Source organism: Cervus canadensis, chromosome 3, assembly GCF_019320065.1.
Source record: "Cervus canadensis isolate Bull #8, Minnesota chromosome 3, ASM1932006v1, whole genome shotgun sequence".
NCBI lineage: Eukaryota > Metazoa > Chordata > Mammalia > Artiodactyla > Cervidae > Cervus > Cervus canadensis.
Window position 1 is genome coordinate 87,065,432 of NC_057388.1, and position 26,754 is coordinate 87,092,185.

A 26,754-nucleotide genomic window follows, 5' to 3' on the forward strand; every position below is an offset into this window, starting at 1 on the left:
TGTAACTACTGGACCTCCAGGGAATTCTCCTGTGAATACTCTTTTTATGATGGAGGAGAATAATAGAATATGAGAATTTGTGGTTAACCTAGAACTTATTTTTTTTTTAAAGGGAGAGATGATTGATTAATCTTCAAATTGTGGGATAAATACAGTCACCCACCTATTCTGAATACCAGCCTCAATTGTAACTTGATCAAATTTGTACTTTGATTAGTAATAAGTGAGTAACGTATCTTTGTCCTACAGATTCCCCATTTTCAGTACTCTGTCCATCACATTTTGTTGCCTTCTCTTGGTCCAGAGAATTTTGTTTTTCTCCCTTTTGAAGGAGCAATCAACTCATTTAGAAATGAGCCAGCCAACAGCCCTTTGTGCTCTGTGCCAAGGAAGTAGAGCTATTGGGTTTGCTGTTAACCAACTGGTTTTATGGCCGTTGACCTTCATTGTACCTTGCCTTCATTCTTTCTACGCACTGACCTGTTGACACCTTACTGCTTAACTTTCCCCGTAATTGTGGAGTTCTTCCTTTTGACTTCCCACTCTGTGGGATTATTCCTGTTGCTCTGAAAGATTCAGTGTAATATTTATTGATGGCAGATAGCTGTGTGCGTCTGTGTCTGGCCTCAGCAGTCACTCCAGTGCAAAGGTTCTTGTGATTCGCTTTCATCTTCAGAACCTGAACTTTCTTTGTATGAACAGCATTCATCTCAGCCTTTTGTGTGTGTGGTAGAAAAAGGGGCTTACGATTTGCCTCAGAAATTTGGACAAGGCTAATGGCAGGGCATTTAGGTTGGGTTTGGGCCTAGTATGTAGACTTCTTGTTGCTTGCAGAATTCAATGAATGCATGGCATACTGAATATAAATCTTACAGAATTTTATTCTACGCTGATGTTACCTATCAGCTAGACTGCTGTGTTTCAGTTTATCGAGGAGCTTGTTCTCTGCTATATTAAAGATTTTTATGTGGTGATTCCCTCATAGATGTCTTCTTTTATCGTGTTGGCTGACAAGCAGAGATTTAAGAATACACCTAGCCTAAAAGCTTTTTCAGTAGCATGGAAATGCAATTAATGGTCCTGGTGCCCAGGTGGAGCCTAATCGGGTTGTGTTTTTTGTTTCACTTCATTTTTCTTGCCTGCTCTGAAGGCTGCTGTGTGAGATTGGAAGTCTGGATTCTCTCCCTTGCATCTCTTTAGGACACGAGAGTGTGTTTATCAAATGATGTAGCTTGTCTTGGTGGCCTGCTGGAGCAGAGAATAGGACATCCTGAGAGGGCCTGGACTCTGGTGTAAAATGTAAATGGGCCATGTTAAGTGCCTCTGCTGTCTGATTGTCCAGGTGTGGGGCTGCCTTTGCATTCTGTTGTTTTATTTTTTATTTTTATTTTTTGGATTCTGTTGGTTTAATTCCTGCTGTGTGCTTGGCACTGCACTTGACGATTTACACACATTGAATTCCCATGAGAACCCATCTAGTCAGGTTCTCTTCCCATTTTATAGGTGAGTATGTGTACTGAGGTGCTGAGAGACCTGTGAAGTGGCAGCGTTTGTATTGGGCACCAGCCTCTCCTCCTTAGGTCAGTGTTATTTATCCTCTCCCCGGCTGCTGCTTGAGCCTTGCTTTCCCGTCAGTCTCCTGGAGTTCCTGAGATTGCCTTTGGCTCGGGAGATACACTAAGAAATAAGTCCAGAGAAGATGTATCGACCTCTGGGTCCTAGAGATGAGACATTTTGAGGGAGAAGAGGTTTTTCTGAAAAACCCAACCCCAGCCTGCTGCCTTGTCCAGTTAGTGGATAACATTATTCCTTGAAGAGCTGAGGGTGAAAGTGGTCCCATTAAGAGCCTTTTTGCTATTGGAGATGGATTTAGACCCAAGATTCATGTCTCTTTTTTTTCCTTCTCAGATACCAATGGGGAAAACATTGCAGAATCGCTGGTTGCAGAGGGCTTGGCCACCCGGAGAGAAGGCATGAGAGCTAACAAGTGAGTCTGCGCTGCTCTCCTGACCCTCAACTTCCTCCGCTCCACCGTGAGAGCTGGGGGAGTGGATTCTGCACTCGCTTTGATGCATTTTCATTCCTGCCCCCTGACATAAAATGGGTAACATCTGGGGTTCTCCTGGCTTCTAGAACATTCCTGCCCAGGTGTAGGTGTGTATTGTTCTGAATGAGGAGGTTTCTCAGCATTCGTGAATGGCATTTGGTATGTGTAATCAAAAACTTCTTTGCTTGGCAACAAAGAAGTGCTGTGCTTCATATCATAAGAGTCAGTAGGCTTGTTTCTTATACCCCTGATATTCGGTTCCAGAGTATTTATCTATCCATCCCCAAATATTTGTTGAGCATGTATGCCAGGCTATGTTCTAGGCACTGTGCATATAGCAGTGAACAAAGACACTTAGCTTCTAACAGTTTAACCGGGAGACAAACAACAAACCGATCAACAAATAGATGTACAATATTATATCAGGTATACAAGGAATAAGTAAATGCAGAATAAAGCAGAGCGAATAAATAAAATTCAAAGCAACATCTGCTGCTTGGCATATAGGAAAACTGACAGGGGCTGAGTGGTTCTGTTTTCAGGGAAAATTTCTGTCTCTCCAAAGCCTCTTATGTCTGTTTTGGCTTATGGATCTGTAGATACTTAAGTAATAAGGTAAATGTGTTTGTTGTTAATAGCAGTGTGAATTCATTAGAAATGAGTATTAGGTTTATGGACTTCCAGGTGACTCAGATGGTAAAGAATCTGCCTGCAATGCAGGAGACCCTGGTTCGATCCTTGTATTGGAAAGATCCCCTGGAGAAAGAAATGGCAGCCCACTACAGTATTCTTGCCTGGGAAATTCCATGGCCAGAGGAGCCTGGTGGGCTAGAGTCTGTGGGGTCACAAAGAGTCAGACACGACTGAGTGACTTCAATGTCAGGTTTATAGGGCATATGTCAGGTTCAAGTTCACCAGTGTTGGCTCCTCAGAAGGATGGGAGTTGCAGCTGGCTTTGTTTAGCACATTAAAAGTGCGAATCTGAAAAGTGCACATCGGAAAAGTGATAATCTGCATCAGTAATTTGGATGCTGTTTGGCTATTATTTTTTTGGCCGAAATGGCTTATGGAATCTTAGTTCCCTGACCAAGGATTGAACCTGGGCCACAGCAGTGAAAGTGCCAAGTCCTGACTACGGAAGGTCAGGGAACTCCTGCTGTTTAAATCATTAAGTCCGTGCTGTATTACGACTGTGACTGTAGGAGAAGCTTTAGATAAATATTTGCGCGAACTATGCCAATGAGAGGGACGAGCAAAGGCCAACATGTACAATTTGCATCCTTCTTTGTGATCAAGTCATTCATCCTGTAGTTCTCTGATCCTTTCCAACTCAAAATAGAGTCGTTGGCTGGAGCTAATGATTGGAGTGTGAGTGAGCACGTGGGAGTTTGCTGAATTTTGACACTTGTCTTAGGTGCTGTGTATGGAAGCACGCTGAAGCTGTATTTTAAGGACAGTTGCTGGCATTTTTACCGTTGTAATGTTTTTTGGAATCCAGTTTGCAGCCAGAATGAAGAATTATAAAAAAGCCTACAGCAGTATTGTACCACCTCAACAAAGAAATCCCTCCAGGAGTCCCAGTCTTTTTTTACGCCAAAGTTGTCTTGACTTCTTTTCTCAGTTTCAGTGTTTTTGCTTCTATCTCAAGCTATATTCCACCCCTCCCCGCCCCCGTCAAATTCTGACAGAAAATTTGGATCTCTGAAGATGATAATTGTCTTTTTTTTTTTTTCTTCTTTTTTTAATGGGGAGGAGGGAAAGAGCCATACCGAAGACTTCTGGTTTGAGAAATTGTAGGTCATGCTCCCTGTTGAAAATCCCTACCGATCAAGGTGGGAGGGTCAATTTCTCTAGATACCTGTTGATGGAACGAGGTGTTGACATCGTGGAAAGCCTTTCCAGTGTTCACTTCAGCTCAAATTCAGATGAGAGAGTGAAGAGTAGAGCCATTTCTGGGTTTGGTTGTTTTTGATGGCTTTTTTTTTTTTTTTTGGAGGCGGGGGGTGAGTGGTCTATCTACTGGGTTACTGCTCTTGTGCATAGTTTGGTTTCTTGTCTGATGAAAGAGTCTTCCATCTTCAAACTCCTTTTGCTTAGCTGGCCTTATGGCAAGTGTAAGTAGTGTTGGGGTGACACTGTCTGTAATAACGATATTTGTTCTGTATTCCCCAGTCCTGTTCTGCAGATGACAGGGAATAAGGGTGATTCTTAGTCACTTTTGCTGTACTGCATCTGGCTGAGGTCTGCCTGGATTCTAGTTCCTGAATCTAGGGTGGTTAAATGAAACTCTCCTACCTGGAGTGGCTCCCTTGTAAGCCACCAACTTGTTCTGTTGTAATCACTCATGGTGGCAGTACTGAGAAGAGTGGTCTGCAGATATTCTCATTAAATGCTGTTACAATTGAGTCTTCTATTGGAGGGAATAAATCTGGAGTCTGGAAGTTGCACTCCAGATAGGTTTCTGGTTACAGGCCTGGGTCTGAAACAGTTGCTTTGGTTTTTTCCAAACAGAGAAGATGCTGTAGAAACCCAGAGTCAAAGATGACCCTGTTATTTCTCTTGTGAACTCATTAACCACACTTATTTCTTCTTTTTCACGTCCCAGTCCTGAGCAGAACCGGCTTGCGGAATGTGAGGAGCAAGCGAAAGCAGCTAAGAAAGGGATGTGGAGTGAGGGGAACGGTTCACATACTATCCGGGACCTCAAGTATACCATTGAGAACCCAAGGCACTTCGTGGACTCCCACCACCAGAAACCTGTCAACGGTGAGGCTGTCGGGGAAAGACAGATATGACTCAGGGTGATTTCTCTCTATTTGCTGTTGAGCTCCTTGAGATTAATAAAGCAGATTCTACTTTAGTACCCATGGAGAATTGTTAAGGGTAGAACAACACCATGGTATTTTGGAAGGGAGCTTTCATCCAGTTCATATAGGGATCAAATGTATTTTGCAGAGAATAGTCCTTTGCTGCTACAGAGTAGTAAATTGCTGGTAATTTTGCACGTGGGGGATCTTCCTGTTTTCTCTAAAAAATGGCTATCTCTAAATACCACCTCTAAAACTTCAAGGTAGAAATATGTATTCTTTATATATCTAAACATTTATGCATGCACACACGCCCCCACACACACTATATAGTTCTCAGTTCTACTTTGAGACCTTATTAACTTGCAGACTCAGTAAAATAAAATGATTACCGATCCTGAATTATTGTTAGTTTTTGCCAGGCACTCAGTATACAGATGAGCAACCTGGCTTATGGATAACAGAGCTTAGGTATGAGCCAAGAGGTCCCAGAAGGTTCAAAAGATGTACAGTTGGTTTGAACCAAATCCTCCTGGAATAGCTTGGGCAGGAGTCTGTGTGAACACTTGTGATCTGCCAGTGCTTCGTCATCTCCCAGGGTGGGGATTTCTTGGGATTTGGGAAGAGGAACTGTGCTCCGGGCAGTTTGATGGGGGCGTTGTTTGTCCTTGGCACGACCTGTTTCACTCAAGCCGTTCGTTCTGTCCTGCAGCTATCATCGAGCACGTGCGGGACGGCAGTGTGGTCAGGGCCCTGCTCCTGCCCGATTACTACCTGGTCACGGTCATGCTGTCAGGGATCAAGGTCAGCTCATACGCTGGGCTACGGGGTGGTTCCTGGAAGTGTTCAGTGTTGGGGGGACTTCATACATACCATTTCTTTTTAGTATGGGCCATTAACATTGACTGGAGTACTTTAAACTTTGCAGTGGTGCAGTTCTATTTAGATCAAATAAGACTTTTTTAAGTACTCAGAGTCTGTTTGGAGTGGGCTGTGCAGAGATGGTTTAAACCTACAGAGGAGGGGATGGGAAGCCAGTCCATGGGATCACAAAGACTGAGCAACTAGGTATGCACACGCAAAGTTTGCTGAGTGTGTTGTCTTAATGTAAAATAACCATTTTGATTAAAAAAAAAAATCAGGGACTTAAAGCGAGACACTGGTGAGTCTCTTCTTGGCAAGGGGTCATTTTCAAGTGTAATTAATGATTTTCCCCATGTTGTCGTGAGTTTTATTTTGCTTTACCAAGAAGTCTAAGAGGATGATATTTCCAGTTGCTTTTTATCAGTGTGTTTTTAGGAGGGCTGGAAGACCTGATTAGACACCTTTCCCAGCCCAGCTTTGTGGGTTTGTGCTGTTTGGACTGTTCCCTGTGGGCTGAGCTTGCCCAGCACCCATGCACCCGCCTCACTTGTCCTTTAGTGCCCAACTTTTCGACGGGAAGCAGATGGAAGTGAAACACCAGAGCCTTTTGCTGCAGAAGCCAAATTTTTTACTGAGTCTCGACTGCTTCAGAGAGACGTCCAGATCATCCTGGAGAGCTGCCACAACCAGAACATTCTGGGTACAATCCTGCACCCGGTGAGTGAGCCTGGCAGACTGGACCATGTGGGGTGGGGGTCCCCTTGGGGTTTGAAGAGGTGCATTTGACTTCTGTTCTTCCTCTTTGTGTTTAGGAGCCATTGAAATATCTTGGTAGGGTTATCATCTACTGACTTTGAGACCTTTTTAGGGAGTTATCCGTTCTCTGATAGAATTGGACAGATTTGCAACTTTGTACTTTTAGAAAACTAATCTCAGTTGTGAGGAAGGACGCTTGCACTTATTTTCCCAGATGCTAGTCCTACAGATTGCCAGTAAGAAAGGTAGGAGGTTGCCACATCAGTTAAGAAGTGGCAGTGGAACTTGTAGAATGGGATTGCTGAGGTTTGCAAGTAGGTTAGCTGTTTGGAGTACAGTAAGTCCCCTACAGAGGAAGGAGCTCAGTTCTCAGAGTGTATTTGTTAGGTCTAATTTGTTTGTAAGTACAACAAAGTTAGCCTTGGTACCCAAGTAACACAGTTGGCTATATGCTGCTGGCTTCTATGCTTTTTCCAGATATGCTGGGCTTGAAATGAAGTTACTGTACTCCTGTACCTTGTACAGTAAAGTGCACAGAAGCGCAACTGCTTGTGGAGGATGCACGCACATGACAGTGCACGCCGCACTCGTGAACTCACTTGCATGGCTGGACGTGCAAACGCACGTTCACATCATTGAAAGTTTGAGACTTGAAGGTTCACTTGTAGGGGACTTACTATATGGGTAGGACTGTCATGAGGAAACATTCCTTTGGAAAAACTGTGTCTCAGGCCTTATTCAATTGCTGCCTAATGCTGCTTTTGAGTAGGAAGTATGTTAAGATCTTGTAGTTCTGACTACTGGGAGTTTTACCCTAGTGTATACTTTGGTAGGTGGGATATTTTGGATGGGAAATTGCTTTTTAACACCCAAGTTTAAATAGATTGTCATTGTAACCCGTATCCAGTACCACAATAAACTACCGTTCTTCTTTGGCTAGAGAATTCTTCCATGATGGCAGTTGTGGAAGGCTGGGAGGCTTGGTTTGGAATGTGCCAAGGTCATGTCTATTTCTTCTGAAGTGCTTGCTGTCTGCCGGGGCCCTGCCAGATGGCTCTGCGTCACTGTCGAATGTGAATTGTAATTCACGGGGCAAAATGTAACTGTAGTTATTCCCTTACTCAGCCTGTTCTTTGGCTCTCCCCTTATGAAAAGGGGAGTAAATGCTGATCTCAGGGAAGGAAATAAGAAGGTATAATCTCTACTGAAGATTAACATCCTCTGTCCACAAGAAGAGCTGTTGAAATGCCGATTCCATTCAATGCCACTGACATTTATCCTACCCTGTTAAGCGCGAGTTACTGTGTTGGGTGCTGTGGGGATATGAAGCCAGGGCTGTTGAAGGGAGTCACAGAACAGCGTCTGCCCTCATAGGGCTGGTTTCTTTATGAGAGAAATGACTCTACTTCATTTTTTTTTTTTAACTACAAAATAGATTGTGGCTATGTTAATCACGTCAGAAATCAAGGGAAACGGATTCCCTTGCAACAGAATCTAATCTGTGCCTGCCTTATTTTTTAGAACGGCAACATCACAGAGCTCCTCCTGAAGGAAGGTTTTGCCCGCTGTGTGGATTGGTCTATTGCAGTCTACACACGGGGCGCAGAAAAGCTGAGGGCAGCTGAGAGGTAAGGCCTGTCACGGAAGCCTTCTAGCCAAGGATCTTGGTGTAGGGGACTCCAGGGGAAGGAACCTCGGGATCTTCTCTCACCCAGCCACATCAATGTACAGGACTGGGGAAATGCCAGAAGAAACTGGGATCTTGTAGAGGAGTGACTGGCTTACAATCTCTGGGTTCAGTCTAATTCAGGGCGGTCTACTGATTTTTCACTCAAACATTATTGGTCACCTGATTTGCTTTATTAATGTTTTCATTTCACTTTTTTTTCCAAGCCTCTCGCTTAAATTTCAGGTTTTAGGCATTTGAAGTGAAATAAACTTGAGGCTTATTTGAGGACAGTGAAATAACTTACCGGCCCCTTCCTGACGTGCAGGCTGGAGCCAAGTGTATGATGGAAAGACAGAGCCTGTGGGTCCCTAAATAGGACTATCCAATGTTGCTACAAAGCCTGATGCCCTAATTTATTGAACTGTATGCTGGAGTTATAAATGCTAATACAACTGTAAGGTGTCGTGTTTTTGGCTGGGTACCCCGTAGTTAAAGCAGATGGAGCAGTAACTGATTTCTAGAAAAATGATAGTGGATATGCCAAAGATCAGTGGCCATTTCAGGTGTTTCCAGGTATAGGTGAACTTGAGTCTCCAGGTGGAAAAAAATGAAGCAGATAGATGAATAGAAATGATATCATGTTCATAAAGTCACACCCACTACCTCCCAGGATACGTTTAGGTAGAAGGCCAGGACCACTGGTGCCATTCCACTCAAGCCTGTGTGGTTTATTTCAGAGTCATACAATTTACAGTTTTTTGCCTTTGAGGTGTACAACGAAGAGGTGTGCAAGAACATGAATTGAATTTCTCCTTTCTTAGGTCTCTTATAGCCTTCTCTACTTGTAAGCAGAAATACTTAGAACTGTTTGTAAAAATAGATTTTAATCTGGGCCATTTAATATGGCATACCTGACAAAGGTAGGTGCTTGGAAAAAACACAGTGATTGTATACATTGTTTAGTCTTTTTATGTTCCACAGTTAAATTCAAAAGATACAAAACGCGTATCGAGCACAGCTTTCCAAATATTTCTGATTATTTTGTGATGCTCAGTTTTTTTTGTTGTTGTTGCCATTGTTCAGAAAATCCTGTAGGTCTATTTTTCTAAATTATTATTTTGGTTGATGATTCTTTTTGCATTCTTTAAGTTCCTTCCTCTCTTTGAAGAAAGTGAGTTACAGTGACAGTAGTTTCTACATGTTTTATAACATCTACAGGAGATTTTTAAGATGGCTCATCATTAAAAAACAGATTTAGACCAAGGAATGCAGATCATATTTCAATGATATGATTACTTGCCTACTGTTTTGCATGCTGTGTTAGAACTTGCTTGCATTGTCGGTAAATCTCTGTTGAGGTATTTCACGTGCTTTTACAACTACAACATGCTGTTTTTGTCTTTTCACATTTTAGCACTGCTTTGAAAAGCGCAATACCATTTTCAGAAATAACAGTTTAATAGTTCCTTTGCCCTACATCCTTTTATTTCTAAATAAATACTTTGACAGTTTTTCACTGATAGAAAATATATGTGTGTGTGTGTATGTATATATGTAAATCTTTGCACATATTCCCTGTCCCTCTCTTACTCTGACTCAAAAAGTCTTTTCTGGGCTTTGTACTCTAAAAAAATGTTTACCAACATGATTTTTTAACTTTTGTTTAAATTCTATTGGATTATTGTCCCTTTTTCTTCCTCATTAGATGCACTATAGTGACCATTTTGTTCATGTTTTCCACATGGGATTTGGGTAGCTAATAACCTTTTTATATATTTAAATATTTCCTTATACATTCATTTAATTTATTTTTTATTTTTTTATCTTTTGGCCACTCTGTGTAGCACATGGGATCTTAGTTCCCTGACTAGGAATTGAACCCATGTCCCCTGCACTGGCAGCATGGAGTCTTAACCACTGGACCAGGGAGGAGGTCACAGTGCTCTTTTGTTTTTGAAGAATGTTTGTCTTTCATAATCAAACAATAAACTCAGAGCACAATGACTATGTCCTACTCAGTCTTTGTAGCATCACCGACTCAATGGATATGAGGTTGAGCAAACTCCGGGAGATACTGAAGGACAGGGAAGCCTGGTGTGCTGCAGTCCACGGGGTCGCGAAGAGTCAGACTTGACTGAGTGAACAACAACCTTTTTATAATTCAAATAGAAGTGAGCAGGCTTATGTCTTAAAAAATACTTTTGTTAGATGTGTGCGCTCTTCCCTCCCACTTAAGAGAGCCGTTACTCTGTCACCCCAGCGCCTGGCATTTAGGGATCACTTGAGAGGTACTTGATACGCCAAAGAGCTAGTTAGCAAGATGGACTTCTACCTTCCAGGCTTGAGAAAGGGTGTATCCAGACCCCAGCCTGTCAGCCGTGGGTTTATGGCATATATGCGTGTGGGATTGTTTCAGCTGCTGTATAGTTTTCCTTGTGGCGGTCACACTTTGTGCTGGTCTGATAAGCCTTTTCTCCTGGGTGCCTTGTCTGTGAGATAGGGTTTTGTGCCGTTTGCTCCTGTGATGGTGGTGGATTCCGTCGCTGCCCTAGTCCCGCTGAGTGATCTGAATCCTTGCTTTGTTGCCAGGTTTGCCAAGGAGCGCAGGCTGAGAATATGGAGAGACTACGTGGCTCCCACTGCTAATTTGGACCAAAAGGACAAACAGTTTGTTGCCAAGGTGAGTCATTCTCAGCATCTGGCGCTGCACTGTGCACGCTGTCAGGCTAGTGATAATACAGAGATCTGAATAATCAGTCAAGGGCTGAAGCCTTTCTCTTGAAAGGCAAAGCACTGATGCGTGCATATGTGTGTGTGTGATTGCCTGCACGGGTGTGTTTGTTGTAAGGAACTTGGAAACTATAAGAACATAAATTTCTGCTGTAGATTTGCATAACTTCATTAGAAATTCATGGGTTAAAATTGTGCACCTTGACCCTTTGAAATCTCTTATATGCTGGAGGTTCTGTCTGTCTGCTTAGCAAATGCCGTTCTCTTAGATTGCTTTCTTTCTTTCTCACTTGCCTTTTTTTTTTTTTCCTGCTTGTGCTGCGCGGCTTGCAGGATCTTAGTTCCCACCAGGACTTGAATCCCAGCCATGGCAGTGAAAGCGCTGAGTCCTAATGACTGGATCACCAGGGAGCTCCCTCTGTTAGATTTCTTATGCCCAAGGGTATAAGACCTCAAATTTCTCTTCTTTCTGGTTTGAGACTCTTGTGGTTTTTTATTTTTTTCTAATGTGGAATGTTTTTGTGGTTTTGAATTTTTTCTATTGTGATGTGTTTTTCTGAGGGCTCTCCACTTTGCTGGGATGGATTTCTCTGAAGGGAACTGAACTACCGAATAGATTGTTTGGATCCAGCAGCAGTGCTGTAAAAGTGTTTTTTTGAAAAAACTTCATCTCGGGGTTTGGTACTTTGAGTGGTAGAACCTATAGTAGACCTCGCTTTCCCAAAATTGCTAATGTTTTTAACTTATTTTTACTTTTGGCAAGACATGCTGGAAGCTTTGTCATAATGGACTTAAAATAGTTAAATATCCATATCCTTGGACTGAGAAGTGACTGTCCTAAATGTCCAACGGTGAGTTTAAGGTGGAGAGCCACTAGGTGGCACTGTCAGCCTGAAAAATTTTGGAATGCTTTCTCTTAGAATGGTAAAATTTTAACAAGTCTCCAAGGAGTTGACTGGAGTTCTTCACTTTCTTTTTTATGATGCCCAAAGCAGTAGGTCACGGAGCGCTCAATCGGCCCCTTTCCTCTTCGAGTAGACGGTCTGTCTCTACCCCAGCTGTCGGGTTAACTGTAGTCGTGCCTTTCAGTGGACGTTAGTTGAAGGAGCTCATGATTGGATTCTTCATATGTATCTTTCACATCTTGATGCAGATCAGAATGGACTGCTGCTTCTTTGTGTGAGGCCCACACCAGCTTGGGAACTTGGACATAGCTGCTCTGCCGATTGGAATTTATTTGTGTTTATGTTTTCCTGTAATCTGTCCTAAGGCTGTAGAAGGACATAGCTACACAAGGAAAGCATGACCATTCACTCATCAAGGAGGCAGGCCTTCCATTTTTCACCATCATCACAATTCCAGTGATACAGATGACTCTTGGGAGAGTCTCATTACACTGTCCTGTCCCTACCTGCCCCTCCTCAGTTGAAACTGAATTGGTAGAGAAACCTACCTAGATTTGGAAGGGTTTTGGGTCTTGGTTACTTGGGAAACTAAGGCACTGCTGAAGAAAAATTCTTCATCTAAAGAATTAGATGATTGAGCCAGCGGCTTTACATTTATCCTGAGTATGATTTTATTGGTAACTTGAGAAAGGAGAGCTTTAGGACATATAGAACATTCCTTCCATTTTGAAAAAATCCAGGATCTCAGGATCTATTTTTGTCTTTTTTTTGTTTTAAAACAAAGTGAGCCTTTTTTTTTTTTTTTAATTACAATGAAGTTTTATTTTTTACAATGCCAGAATAGAGGAGAATATCTCTATAAAAGCCATCTGATTAAGGATCCTGTAGTATCCTAAACATAAATTTAGGTCATTCAGATATAGGCCTATTCAGAGAGTAGAGAGAAAAAGGTTTTCACTGAATTTTTTAAATCCTTCAGGATTATTTTTGTTTTTAAAACAGGAAAAAGCACAAAAAGGAGGAAAAACACACTTACTAGATGAAATTACTATGAAAGAAAAAGTTGATCATACTGTCAATTGTGGGTGTTGGCAAACTGGCCCATGGGCCAAATATGGCCCACCATTGTTTTTGTGTGGTCTGTGAACTAAGATTGGATTTTACATAGAAAGAAGGGTTTGTGGCACGTTAGAATTACATGAAATTCAAATTTCAGTGTCATGAGTAAATTGGAACATAGCCACGTCTCTTCGTTTACATGTTGTCTGGAACTGTTTTTGTGGTATTGTGGCAGAGGTGAGAAGTTGTGACAGAGACCATATGGCCTGCAAAGCCTAAAGTATTTGTTATCTGGCCCTTTACAGAAAAAGTCTGCTAACCTTTGACCTATAGCAGTCCTCCTCAGAATGGTTTGATATGATATAAGGAACTTGAGCCAGAATGTAAATCAAGGCCTTGCTGCTTTCATCAAGAAGGTCTTGCTATGGAAAAAATGTCAGCAATGTTCTCGGTGATGTAGTTGATTTATGTTCTGGTACAAGCGCCTTATCTCATTGTAGACTGGCAGTCACTGTTTGAATAGTACTGACTTGTATTCTTTTGTATATAATTTTTAAGTTGGTAAGTTTTTACTTTTAACATGTAGACATTTTTATTATTTTTTTTAAATTTTATTTACTTTTGGAGTTCTGATGTCAGTGACTTTATTACACCTGAATTTCCTTAACTTTGGACAAAATGAGACGACTAATTTAGCAGGCTACATACAGTCTTACAGGCACACTTTCTTATAGGAATATATCTAATACCAACCATAGCAGGTTAGATTAGTGAAGGATTTGACAAATTTTAACTCTAAGTTTTTTGCGTAGATATTTTTAAAGAACTCTGTGGGCTTCTTAAGAGAAGTGTACTGTTTTATTTCCCTCTCACTTGAGGCAACCATTTTCAACTCTTGGCTAATCCACGTCTTTGAATAAAATCTTCAATTGCTTGCTCCTAATTTTTCAGGCGTAACCCCTTTTTCTTCACACCATGGAAGATGAGGATTTGGTTTTTTCACACATGGGTCTGCATGTACTTTTCTCCGTGCCTTCTAATAAGACTATATCATAATTCTGGCTCAGTTAATATTCAGTGTTTACTTTGTAAATGCTAATCACTTCCGAGATATATAGCATGTTATGACTGCTTTTCGTTTCCTGCATGATTTTTTGTTTTTCCTGGAGTTAATTTTTAAATTTTATGTATATATCTTTTATGTACTTATTAATTCAACCCCCACGTTCTGTCGTCTGTTCAAATCTTTTCTCAAGACATGATTCAGGTCATTATTTTTATCTTTTTCCATAGTACTTGCCAGGAGCCTTGTGGCCTGTAACAGTCTAGTTTAGTTTAGTTCTTCTTTTTCCTTTTATAAAGGTGTCTTCTTTGGATTTCTTTACCATTATCTTGAGTTTTTCTTTGCCTCACTCCTGGATTGGAGCTGTTTGCTGACTCTTACGGCTTCGTTATGATTTACTACTTTGTTTTGGTGACACACATTCTGTTAGCTTCTTGGAAAAGAGTGCTTAGAAGGTAGATTTTTTGAAACTGTTCATGTCTACTCTGTTATTACATTTGATAGTTTAGATGGGTATAGAATTTTGTTAGAAGCTATTTTCTTTTAGAATTATGAAAGCATTGCTCCACTTTTATTTGTTAGGAGTTTTTGTTTGTTTTCTTTCTTTCTTTATTTCTTTAGTGGCCTGAAATCATTCTGATCTCCCATCCCAGTGCTGTGTTTTTTATTTCTATAAGCTCTTAGCAAATTCTTTATTCTGAAATTTCACAATGATGTGCTTTGCTTATCCATGTGTGATCATGTTGTGGTTTAAAAATTAAACCATATTAAAAATTAAATTTTAACTCTTTTGTTGTTGGTTTCCATCTAGTTTCTCTGCTCTTTTTCTAGAATTTCTGTTTGGATGTTTAACTTCATGGACTAGTCCTAATTTTTTCTTACTATTTTCCATTTTTTTGTTTTTTCTTCTTTCTAGATACCTTCATGTTTATCTCTCATCTCTTCTATCAGATATTTTATCATGCTGTGTTTTAATTTCTAAAAGCTTCCTTTGTTCTCTGAATGTTTCTCTTAGTGCTATTAAAAAATAACATTTCAGAGATGAATATCATCTGTTAGGATTTCAGGAATTAACAATAATTTGTTAAAGATTTTTCTCTCCCTGTATAGTCTGTGTTCTCTTCAGTTGTTTTTAATTCTGATTGGTTATTTTGATCTCTTCTTTTCCATATTAGAGACTTTCTTTAGATATCTGGTAACCTCTGGTGGTCTCTCAAAGAATGAGGTATTCAGCACTGGTTTAGGAGCAGTATGAAATTTAGGTATTCAACACTGGTTTAGAAGCAGTATGGGATTTAGTGTCTCCATTTTGAAATCCAGGTGCTTCTTACATTTTAAAACAGTCCTAGTTTTGGGCCTTATTTTCATTCCCCCTCGAGATCCCTGATTTGATAGTTTCTCACTCTTGGTGAGTAGGGGAAGTCTGCAGTATAAATCAGAAAGACTTTTCTTTTCTCACCACTAGCTCAGGGTTTAGCTTTCCTGAGTCTGTAGAGTCAGTTACCACTCATTCTTCTGCTTTCCAGCTTCCAAGTTTTGTTGCTATATTCTTCTCTCTCATTATCTTTGTCCTTTCAGGCTTTGGCAAACAACAGGACAAAGCAAAATGAAAAAACAGCCCCTCAAACCTTTTATTTTTGTGTAGAAGTATTTAGGGAGGGTAACAAAGTAAATACATGAACTTTCTTTTTTGTTCCTTGTGTTCCATTGTAAGGCTGCATCATAATTTATTTAACTAGTCCCCAGTAGGTCATTATTCATGTCATTTATCACTTTTCCATTATTTAATAAATGGAATAAATCTCTGCCTAAGTGGCAGTTATTTCCTTAGAAGTATTTTGGAGTATATTTGCCAAATAGCTCCCCAGACATTGGCAACTAGTGTATATCCCATGTGTGTTCATTTTAAAATATGTTGTTAGAACAGAGCTTGACCACCATTTTCTTAAAGGACCATAATAGTAAATATTTTAGTCTTTCTGGGCCATATAGTCTCTTTGCAACTCTACAATTCTACCACTATAGCAAGAAATCAGCTATTGGTAATGCGTAATGAATGGGTGTGTCTGTGTTCCAATGAAGCTTTATTTACAAGAGCAAGTGGTGGGCCCTTGGCCATAGTATGCCAAACTCTATTGTAGAACACAAGATGTCAGCATTAAATGTAAAAGGGAAGATGCTTTCTTTTCCCAAGCTAGAACCCAGCGGCAGTTTTGTAGTTATTTTGCCTAATTTAAAACATTTGTTAATGACAGAACTACTCTTGCAAGGAAACCTAAAAAGGTCCTAAGGTGCGTTGGGCTTTCCTGAACATAGTCTGGCAGTCCTGCAAATTTTTGCTGAAGGATTCTGCTCTGAGGCTGGTGTGACCATAAGGCCTAAACAAATAGAGTGCCTACTGGAGAGAGGACCACTGTCTCCTAGGTATTAATTTATTCCCTGGTAGCTCAGCTGGTAGAATCTGCCTGCAATGCAGGTGACCCTCGTTCGATTCCTGGTTCAAGAAGATCCCCTGGAGAAGGACAGGCTACCTACTCCAGTATTTTTGGGCTTCTCTGGTGGCTCAGATAATAAAGAATCTGCCTACAATGCCGGAGACCTGGGTTCGTAATTTTACAGAGAACAGCTAAATAGCTAAAAAGCCTGCTAAAGGTGACCTATGAACTCTAACTTTGTGCCCCTGGGACCCTCTGGGTGACTTCTGGAACTGATGCAAAGCTGGAGGTGGGAGTGTTGGCCAAGAGTCCTACTCCTGAGAAACTTGAAACTCAGCCAAGTGTTCTCTGGATACACGGGGCACTGCAAGACTGGTTTGTGTTCTTCTCTTAAGGAAGGCAGTGCTAGGGAACGTTCTCCTTGTCTCTCCAGGTTAGCAGAGAGACATGTTCACTTCACAGCGATTAGCTGAGCCTGCTTGAGACTTTTGTGCCTGTCGTGGCTTGCCAGTTTCCTGCTTGCCTTCCCTGTGGCGTTTTAGCTGATCTGTGCTGTTTGTAGCCATATGGTCCCTTGAGCACGTGGCTTGGCTTCCCTGTCCCTGCTGCTGGATGCTTGGGCCTTGCAGATTTCACAGACCTGAATAACACTTGGGGGTGGGGCGAGGGGGCTGAGTCTTCTCCCTGCCCAGCCTGGTTAGATAGAGGCAGCCAGCTTGGTTCTCTGTTCCAGCTGATTGCTTAACCAACAGAGCCCCGAACTAGGTGCTTTGAGAAGATGCAAAAGAATGAGAAGTGGTTTCTGTCTCAAGGAGCTTACCCTCTGGGGCTTCGACTGGGAGAACCCTTAGTTAGCTGTGTGATACTGTTGACCGTGTCCAGTTTTGGAGGTCAGGTTATGAGCTGTCCATGGGTGGGGCACCGGTACCTATTTGGTTTGACCCTGCTGATTTTTTGCTGTTCAAAAATGTCATGGCTTTGTATGGAGTTCATTACCATGTCTTCTCAGATGGTGGCTCAGTGGTAAAGAATCCGCCTGTTAAAGCAGGAGACGAAGGAGACGTGGGTTTGATCTTGGGTCGGGAATATCCCCTGGAGGAGGAAATGGCAACCCACTCCAGTATTCTTGCCTGGAGAATCCCATGGACAGAGGAGCCTGGCGGGCTGCAGTCCACGGGGTTGTAAGGAGTCAGACACGACTGAGTGACTGAGCATGAGCTCAGATGAGCACACAGATGGTTTTAAGCAAGGGTACTTAGTGTTTTTGTCTAGACTTTTATGTTCTTGTTTGGTAATATGGAGAGAACAAAAATGACTAGCTACTCCCTTGATCTTTGGTTTGGTCATGTGGCTTTCAGATGAAAAAGAAGTTCTGGGGATGTTCTTTCTGGTTAGGAAGGTGGCCCTCTTAAACCAAAAAGAGGTCAAGACTTGGTTTGTTGCTTAAGTTAGCAAACTAATTTGCTGATAAGAAAATGGTTAATTTAGAAAACATTTGTAAACATTTACCTACTTTTAAAATTGAGACTTGTTTAGAACAGTTTTAGATTTACAGAAAAATTGGCAGATGCTACAGAGTTCCTACGTTAGTGGCCCCCCACCCCCAGTTTCCCCTATTATTATCTGACAAGATTATGGCACATTGATTATAAGTAATTACTGGTATTGATATATTACCAACTGAAGTCTATACTTTAGTCAGATTTTCTTAGCTTTCCTCTGATGTCCGTTTTCTGTTCCAGAATCTCATCCTCAATAGCATGCTAAATTTAGTTGTCAGATCTTGTTAGGCTCCTCTTGGATTTGGTAGTTTCTCAGATTTTCTTTGCTTTTGATGACCTTGACAGTTACGAGGAGTGTAGGTCGGGTATTTTGTAGGCTACTCCTCTATGGGAATTCGTCTGACGCCTGGCTTCCTTTTAAGTACCTATTAGAGCATCCAGTTTGTTGACTCGGGCTTAGGTACCTAAGGGTATTGGCCTCAGCAAGTTGTGCTTCGTATCTTGTGAGGATGCAGGGTGGTAGCTGGGGTTTTCTGGGGGCTGTGTGGGGAGCCATGGTCATCGCTGAGATAGGGTGGGGTGCTCCTGATATCCCCCACTGCAGTGTTGATTCACTGATGCTTCCAGGTTTAGCTTGGGGAGAACAGACCTGGCAGATGAAAGCTGGGGAAGCAGGAGAAGCAGCCATGTCCTGAGTTAAGAGAGTAAGAAGGGTGTTTGGTGTCCCCTTTCCAGTGGCCCCATCAAGGGCGCTCACAGGTGGTGCCTGTAGAAGCCCTGTTTGAGCGGCTGTTCCTTTCCTTTCTGTCCGGTGCTGATCACCTCGGCAGCTGTGGGAGGACTGTGGGTTGTGTTTGGGGCTGTCCTGAGGGTCTTTCTGTGTCTCAGAGATGCTGCAGGTTTGAGAAGCTGAGCATCAGCAGCCCTTTGCTCAGCTCTGTAGACGGGCGCCGCAGATGGGGGGATGTGGCAGGAGGCCAGGGTGATGGCCAGATGTCCCCTCCCTCCGACAGCGCTCTGCCGTTCTCCTGACCTGTGGCAGCCCTTACCCTGCGCTGTGTTGTCATTAAATTAAGCCTCTCATTTTTCCTTTTGCAGTTGGGCTCTAAGAAATGCAGAGGGGATTGGGTTTAGGTCTTGCATCTGGAGTCCAGCTAGTGACCTTTTATTCTGTGTAGATTCTGCTCTTGGAACATGTGGTCAGTAGGGGTGTGTGTGTGTGGACTCGAGGTCAGTCGTATGAGGAGGTGAGCGATGATGTGGGCATACTTCAAATTGCCCTGATGGAAAGCACCATCAGAAACATCACTGTTATAAATGTGGCCTTTGACGGTGCTGACAAGCAGGCTTTGGATGGTAATCCACTCTGCATTTTACTTATTGCACTGTGTGACTGTAACTGCTGTTTGATTGCTTCTTCCATGTCTCTGCCCAGGAGCTGCTTGTTCTCCGGACAGCTATGGCACAATTTACCCCATAAACCCCACTTACATGCACACACGCACAGATAGGCACACTCACCCCGCTTCTCCAGGAAGGCAGGCCTCGTTTAGCTGGCAGCGTCAGAGCACACAGTTCCTGAAGAGGAGGTTGCTAATCAGGGAGATGCCGAGCAGAGAGAGTCTGCTGCTGAGGCCTGAAATTTACAGCTCCGAGAAGCCGCTCGCTGCTGCTGCGGCTGCTAACATGTTATAAGGGGTGACGAATACCAGTAACTTGTCACCAGGGTATACTTCGAGCCTCACATTCTGTAATCAGAGGGTAAAGGTGTGAGCGCTGTGATACTTTCCTTGGTTTTATTTCTCTGTGAGCATGACTAGGGTGTAGAGAATGTCTAGATATTTCTCATGTCTTAATCACAGGAAGCTTCCCTATGTTTTCAGCAATGGACATTTTAATAGGAGTTGGTTTTGGAGGGAGAGGAAGGTGCAGCTTGATCCATCATTGAGATTTGGAAATCCCGTGATGTGTGTGCAGTTGAGATGTCTGTTGGGCCGTGGTTCTGTACCTCCTCTGGAGGGAGGAGCAGTACTGGTTCGCTGTACTAGCTGTCGTGCTTGGTATGGCTTTATGGGATTTTTGGCTTGAAGGCGGGATGGCAGTATAACTGTGGATGCCACGTGGTCCCCTCCCCTACCTCTCTCTGCTTTTAATCGAGGGGTCCCCGACCTCCGTGCCACGGACTAGTACCTCCTGTCAGATGAGCGGTGACATCAGATTAGAAATAAAGTATGCAATAAATGTAATGTGCTTGAATCATTCCAAAACCATCCCCCAACTCTTGATCTGTGGAAAAATTGTCTTCTACGAAACTGATCTTTGGCGCTGAAAAGGTGGGGGACCTCTGCATTAATCCATTTCATATACATGTGGGATTTTGAAGGATAGGGAAATCATTAGCTGAGGTCTTTCTCTTGTGGTCAGTTGGCCAAGCCACTGCTGCTGTCTTTAGGGAGTGAGGGAGATTCCATTATGGCAGGCATTTTTACTTTGGCATTAATGTGTCTAGATGGTAATGGTAGCAAGATATACTCTTTTTCTTTCAGTTACTGAATCCACATGCTTGGTTGTATCTTGGCTATTTTTAGTACTGCACTTAAATGATAGGGCTGCTGTAAGGGGGGTCTTTGTTTTGGAGAGTTCCAAAACCACCCGTACTAGGTAATCATTTCTGACCTTGGCTTGGTCCTCATGTGACCACACATCATGCTTTTGATTACCCTTGGGCTTCACTAAGGTTTTCTGGCCAGGTGAGTTTTGAGGCTCTGACTCTCTGGGCTTTAGTGTTAGTTAGCCTTTGTGTGATTCTCAACTCTAAGAAAAAGGTTATAGCAGAATGGCTGTAGTTATCTGAGCCTGGTTTTTTGCTGCATTCAAGTTTTGCAAGTTAATCTTAGACCTAGTAGAAACTTGAAAATAATTACCCCCTCTCCTAATCCATGGGGCTTCCCCTGGTAGCTCAGAGGGTAAAGCATCTGTCTGCAATGTGGGAGACCTGGGTTCAATCCCTGGGTCAGGAAGATCCCCTGGAGAAGGGAATGGCCACCCGCTCCAGTATTCTCACCTGGAGAATCCTATGGATGGAGGAGCCTGGTAGGCTACAGTCCACGGGGTCACAAAGAGTCTCCTAATCTATAGAGCTCTTTCTCAGACCTTTACTACCCTTGTGGTCCCTAGCCTGTTTTTCTCTATACTGCTTCCATTACTAATGGTGTGAAAACCCCAGGTTATCTTCCCCATCCACTAGCGGTAGTCAGCCCTCCATGGACTTACAGCTTGATTCCAGCTGTCATCTTTCTTTTTTTCATTCATTCTGTTTGATGGCGCTTTCCTCCTGCTATTTCCTGTCATGTATAATTTCTCACTTGGTTTTTGCTTTTTTGCTCCTTCTTCAGATTGTCCCTTAAATCACTCTTTTTTTTTTTTTTTCCTGTGTGATTGGCTGGTTCTCAGGAAAAGATAGAGGCTAGCCATTTTTGCAGGAGTCTGCAAACGAGTGGGTATATTCTGTTGTAAAAGGTTGTGAGTCTTCCAGGGAATAGGTGGTGAAGGCTCCTTTAGGATTCTTAGCAGTGTGATACCTACCACAGCGAAGGAGACGCTAGCTCCTTTTGTTTCACATATAAAAGATGAGGGGACTTTTGCAAGCCTTCCCTCACGGTGGCAGCTGACCCTGTAGTTTGTTCAGCTACCTGTTTGCTCCTGATGGGATCTGATTGAAGGCGGGGAGAGTGGGTTTTGATTCATCAGATGAAGTGGATGGTGACTGTGTTTTGTAGTCAATAGCTTCCTTGTAGTAAAGTGTTACTTACCAAAAACCCCAAATGGCCTTATAATAACAAGTTCTGAATATAATTGGGTGAATTGTAGACTGCTGGCTGAATTATGAAGTCTGGTTATAACCCTGATGTACTCTGAGTGTGGTTTTGAGGAAATTTTATTCTGTGCACATTGGTGGGGTGTTCTGATAACCTCCACAGAGGAATATTTGTGCTTTTGCTGTTGAATAGATATCCTCGAAAGCTTGGGAGTTAGTTACTAGCTGAGAGTGGGGTCCAGTGTTACTGTTTTGGGTTCCAAAACAGAGATGCCCATAGTAGTGCTCTGAAAAGGTGGCTTCCGGAGTAGTTGCTTCCAGAGTAGTAAGTCATATCTTAGCAATCTAACGTTCCTGCCGGTGAGATCAACAACGGAACATCTCCTTTCACACGCTGAGATGACAATACTTTTTGCCCTTCACTTGCCTTTGATTTTTCTGCTCTGTGTTGGGGTGTCCTATTTTGGTTTTTTCTCGTCTAGTGCTGGTACCTCCTAATCCAGCCCTTGCCTCTTTTCGTAGAATCATGTTGTGATAGGCATTTTGATTTTAACTTAGAACCTGTTTCAAGGAAAATCTTCAGTAGCACGTAGAGACTAGATTTCCAGTTCTTAAGCTTTGTAGTTCCCCACAAATCTTGGTCAGGGCAAAAGATAAAAAAGCTTGGCCATCTTTCTGAGTGATACAGATCCTGCCTTGCTGAGAAATCATCATATCTCTCAGGTCTGCTAATAATAGGATAGTTTCCTTCAACATTGTTGTACCGTAAAGAATGATGTTGGGTCTATCCCAATGGCTGTTGGTCTCAGCCTTCTTCCTGTGACCGGCGTGCCTTGCTCCTTAGCACACGTGCTGCGGGGTTTGGGCCGTTGAGGCATGTTTCAGCATTTCTGCCTTCTTGCCGCCCACAGGTGATGCAGGTGCTGAATGCCGATGCCATTGTCGTGAAGCTGAACTCCGGGGACTACAAAACCATCCACCTGTCCAGCATCAGACCACCGAGACTGGAGGGGGAGAATACACAGGTGAGACGAGAGAAGCAGCAGCACCTCTTTTCTGAAACCAAAAGGGAGGAGCTGGACGATCATTTAGATGTGGTTCGTGTGTAGGCGAACCCTAACAGACCAATGGTGTAAATCACCGAAGTGTGATTTCCTAGTATTTGCAGCCTAGCTGCCCCTGGGCAAGACTGTTTCTCTTGAACCACACTCACTGCTCTCCTTTGATTTTGATGGGCCCCACTGGCATTCCTTCCTAAGGGGCTTGAGAGAAGGTAGGGTTGGTGTATGTTAGGTGGTGAATGAGTCTTGTTAACGAGATCTTATTCTCTGAAGATAAGGAGAGGAAAGGTCCGTGTCTCACGTGCATGATAGCAAGGCCTGTTCTGCTGGTCATTTTGATTTGCTCTGTGTTTTTGCTCTAGGAAGAAATAAATCTTGGTATGTATATATATATATATATACTTACATATATATTGTCTTGGGTCAGTTACTCATCTTTTCCAAGTGGTGACTAGAATAATTAGTTGCACTGTTCTGTGCTGTTTGCTGGGTCTTTGGGCAGCAGGGGTGCTTGGCTAGCCAATGTGTACGATTTTGGTATGTCAATTTGAGAAATTATGCTTAGGATGAAAACTGCAGGCAGTTTTGTTTTAAATTTTGTGGTCATTTTCTTTCTGTTGTTCCGACTTATAAGAGATTGGGGAAAGGGATTGTGGTTGAACTTTTTTGTTTGTTAGGCTGTCTTGTTTCTGTAGACATTTCTTCCAGCCCCTGTTTTTGCCTCCTGAGAGTTAAAGTGTGTGAGTGTGTGGACTGGTTGTAGAACTGGGTCCTCGGGGAGAGCCGGTGCCACAGGCAAATTAAACAGTGCGGTTGAACTTGGTGTCATGTGGTTTTGTAATGTATCCTTTTGTAGTTTTAGAGATGTGAAGTTTGCTTTTCTCATGTTTTCCACTTACCCGTGTCTCAGTGCATTCACGAGATGAAATTCAGGCCCCGTTTTCATTTGTGTGAGAGTTTATAGGCAGCCCATAAGAGTAAAATAAAAATATTGTGATTGTCTTTTGAATCAAATCATGCATAAGAAATCCATACAGGATGGATTCTTTGAATGTCTGGCCAATCAGTTCATCTCCACCCCTCCCCTCCATCCTCCCAGCCTTTTTCCCCCCATAGAGAAGGCATTTTAATGCAGCAAACAGTATTGTGGTAAGCTTGAGAATTTAAATGCACGAAAGCTTAGAAATGCCAAAATAAGGTTCTCTCAGTAACTGTAGCTCTGCCTCATTGCACAGAGTAAATATACATCTCCAATTTTATCAGTGTTGGGAGTAGTCCACACTTCTGCATCTGTGCCATGCAGTTGGAATTAAGGTTCCCACAGCAACCACAACTTTGGAATTCTTGAACGTTAATTTTTGTGCCTGCATCATCAGCCAAAGCATTATGTTAAAGTAGATTCAGGAGCTGAATTTTAAGCAGTTTTTAGGGGTGTGGGGGTGTTACAGCAGGTTGATGATTATAAACTACCACTGAGAAGTTTATGTTTTTTGTAGAATCCTTTGTAACTTCTCAAGGGGTAATGGATGGATTTCCCTTAGCCGAGTGGACGACGGAAAGTTGTTGGAATATATTTCCTAGTTTAGGCAGGGTCCTGTTTGTAAAATTTCTTGTTCTTTACCAAGGTAGGTTATCGCTTATTTCAAACTCCTGTTCATTCCTGAGATCTTCCTCCATTTTAAGAAAGCTTTAAGTGAGGCTCAGCTCTAAGAGTCAACATATAGCTTTTGAGTGAATTGAGGAATGAGTTCCCTTATTTGTTCATTAAATTCCTTTGGAAGATCTTAGTGAGGGTCACATAAGAGACGAATATAACCCCCTTTGAGTACAGTGATGGACGGGCTGTGCGGAGCCCTGTTGTGGTGGGTGCTGGGGAAGTCTTCTCGGGAACAGCTCCAAAGCCTCTTTGAGTGCTCATGGATGAGAAGTAAGCAGGTGGGAGAAAGGGCCTCGTAGACCAGCACTGTCTAATAGATGCATAATGCAAGCCACAAATGTGAGCTCTGTGTGTTATTTAAAATTGTCTAGTAGCTCTGTTTTAAAGAACATTAATTTTAATGCAGCTTATTTGACCTACTATATCCAAAACAGTATCATTTCAGCATTTATTGAATATAAAAAATTCATGAGATATTTAACTTTTATCTTAACTGTGTCTTAGAAATCTGGTGTATATTTTATACTTGGATCTCAGTTCATCCTAGCATATTTCTAGGGTTCAGGAGCCACAGGTGTGTAGTGACTATTGTAATGGACAGCACAGGTTGAGGAATTCTGATGAATAGGTTCATTGTCCTTGATCAGTCCTTTCCCTTTGTACCAGATGTTGTGCTGGGGAAGCCATGGGGAATAAACCCTCCTAAAACTACTCTCATGGAACTTTATAGTCTAGTAGGGGACATACGCACGTAAGTGTGTTTATGTTATGTGCTGTGGAAGAAAACGTTAGCGTTCATAGGAATGTATGATCTGGGAAGGCTTCTTAAGGCCTGAAGGCTGACTAGGAGTTAGCTAGGTAAAAAATGGAGAGAAGACAATTTCTGACCAAGACAGCAGCAATGACAAGAACCGGATGAGTTTGGTCCTAGGGAATGGGTGGCCACTATGAATGGTGCACGTGTGGTGTGATGCTCCGTGGGCCGCAGGGCAGGGCAGATAACACATGTTCTGTGAACATTTCCCGGTACTCACAAAGAGAGACTGCAGGCCATGTGATGAACTGCCGGCAGTTTTGTATGATTGGAATAGAGCATACTTAATGCTGGGGTCGGGGTGGGGGGAAGCAGGGTAATAAGAAATGGGTTTGGGAGTTAGGCATGGGCCACAGGTTGAAAACATCTATGCCATGGTTTTTAGATTTCTTTTGCCTTGAAGAATTTTAACGGACGACACCTTTCAGATTTGAGCGTGCTTGTGTTGGCGGCTTGCATTTATAAAACATGAAAGTAACTTTGCATCTATAAAGGAAAATCATGCTAGATGAAAACTGATCTGTAGCGATGGGTTCTGGTTTTGTTTTTGGTAAAACTCGCCTGGAGGCGAAAGGAGTGGAAAATGCAGGGTTGTGGGTGTGGCTCTAGCAGCCTCTACACTACAGGAGTTAGAGTTCTTGCCTTTCTACTTCCCCTGGAACTCTCACAGTGAGAGGAAGACCTAATGCTTATGTTAGATTTACAGTATAGGTGTAGGAATAGGCGTCATCCAGGGATCCCAGCCAGGCTGTAACTGTGTGTGTGTAATGACTAGGCAAGCAGGAGTCCCTTTGGAGTCCTTGGTTTCCCTAGTGTTCTTTACTGTATACAACAGTTTTTTTTTTTTTTTACTACAAGGGCAGTCCAGTCAAGTACTGAAGGCGTAGATGTCAGGACATCTGTGAGGCCACATTGTACCCTTATGCAAGTTAGAGAAGACCGCCCCTTGCTTCAGGCAGCCTCAGGTCAGGGCACACAGCTTGGCAAATAGAGTGGAGGCTGGATTTCAGCTCCCATTTCCCTTCCGTCCCCCTGGCCAGGTGCCCTTGTTCACGGCACAGTGTGTACAAGACGATGTGGCTGTCCTAGTTAGAACAGCCCTGATGGACTCTCCAAAGGAAACGTCAAGGGTGTGTTTTGGGAACTGGAGGGTGGTCTCATAGTTAATAGAAACAAAGGATGCTTGGCCATTGTTTGGAGATGACAGATGGACCATGGAGGGCAGTGAATGAAACCCTTAGGAGATTGCCTTCTCTCGAAGTCTGGGACACTTTTGGGAGAGGGTGTCAGTGGCTTTGAAATAGAGAAAAAAGTAACCTGGCAGCTTATGTTATTGGAGCTGTTCTAAACAAAAGAGCAGAGTGGAGAAGGTGCAGATGAGGGAGTGGGAGGAAGAGAGGTAGGGGCCAATCGCTTCGCAAGCTCGAGCTTCCTCACAGGCAGGCTGATGGCATGCAGGGACTCCTGCTACGGACAGCCTCCTTCCTCCAGGCGCCCAGGTGATGACCCAAGGGGGCTTGTCCTTCAGGTGAGGATGGGGAGATGCTTCTATTGTTTATCTTCTCCAT

The 26,754-nt window shown here is 42.8% G+C and overlaps 1 protein-coding gene across 1 annotated transcript in view; it reads left to right on the plus strand.

The window, feature by feature from the left end:
• Window positions 1–26,754, plus strand: part of SND1 (staphylococcal nuclease and tudor domain containing 1) — a 411,508-nt gene that overhangs the window by 38,983 nt on the left and 345,771 nt on the right. Inside the window, exons 4-10 of the mRNA XM_043463642.1 lie at window positions 1,909–1,987; window positions 4,653–4,813; window positions 5,567–5,658; window positions 6,277–6,435; window positions 7,996–8,102; window positions 10,733–10,823; window positions 22,566–22,679. Of these exons, the coding sequence (XP_043319577.1) occupies window positions 1,909–1,987; window positions 4,653–4,813; window positions 5,567–5,658; window positions 6,277–6,435; window positions 7,996–8,102; window positions 10,733–10,823; window positions 22,566–22,679 (803 nt within the window). The remainder of the gene's footprint in view (window positions 1–1,908; window positions 1,988–4,652; window positions 4,814–5,566; window positions 5,659–6,276; window positions 6,436–7,995; window positions 8,103–10,732; window positions 10,824–22,565; window positions 22,680–26,754) is intronic.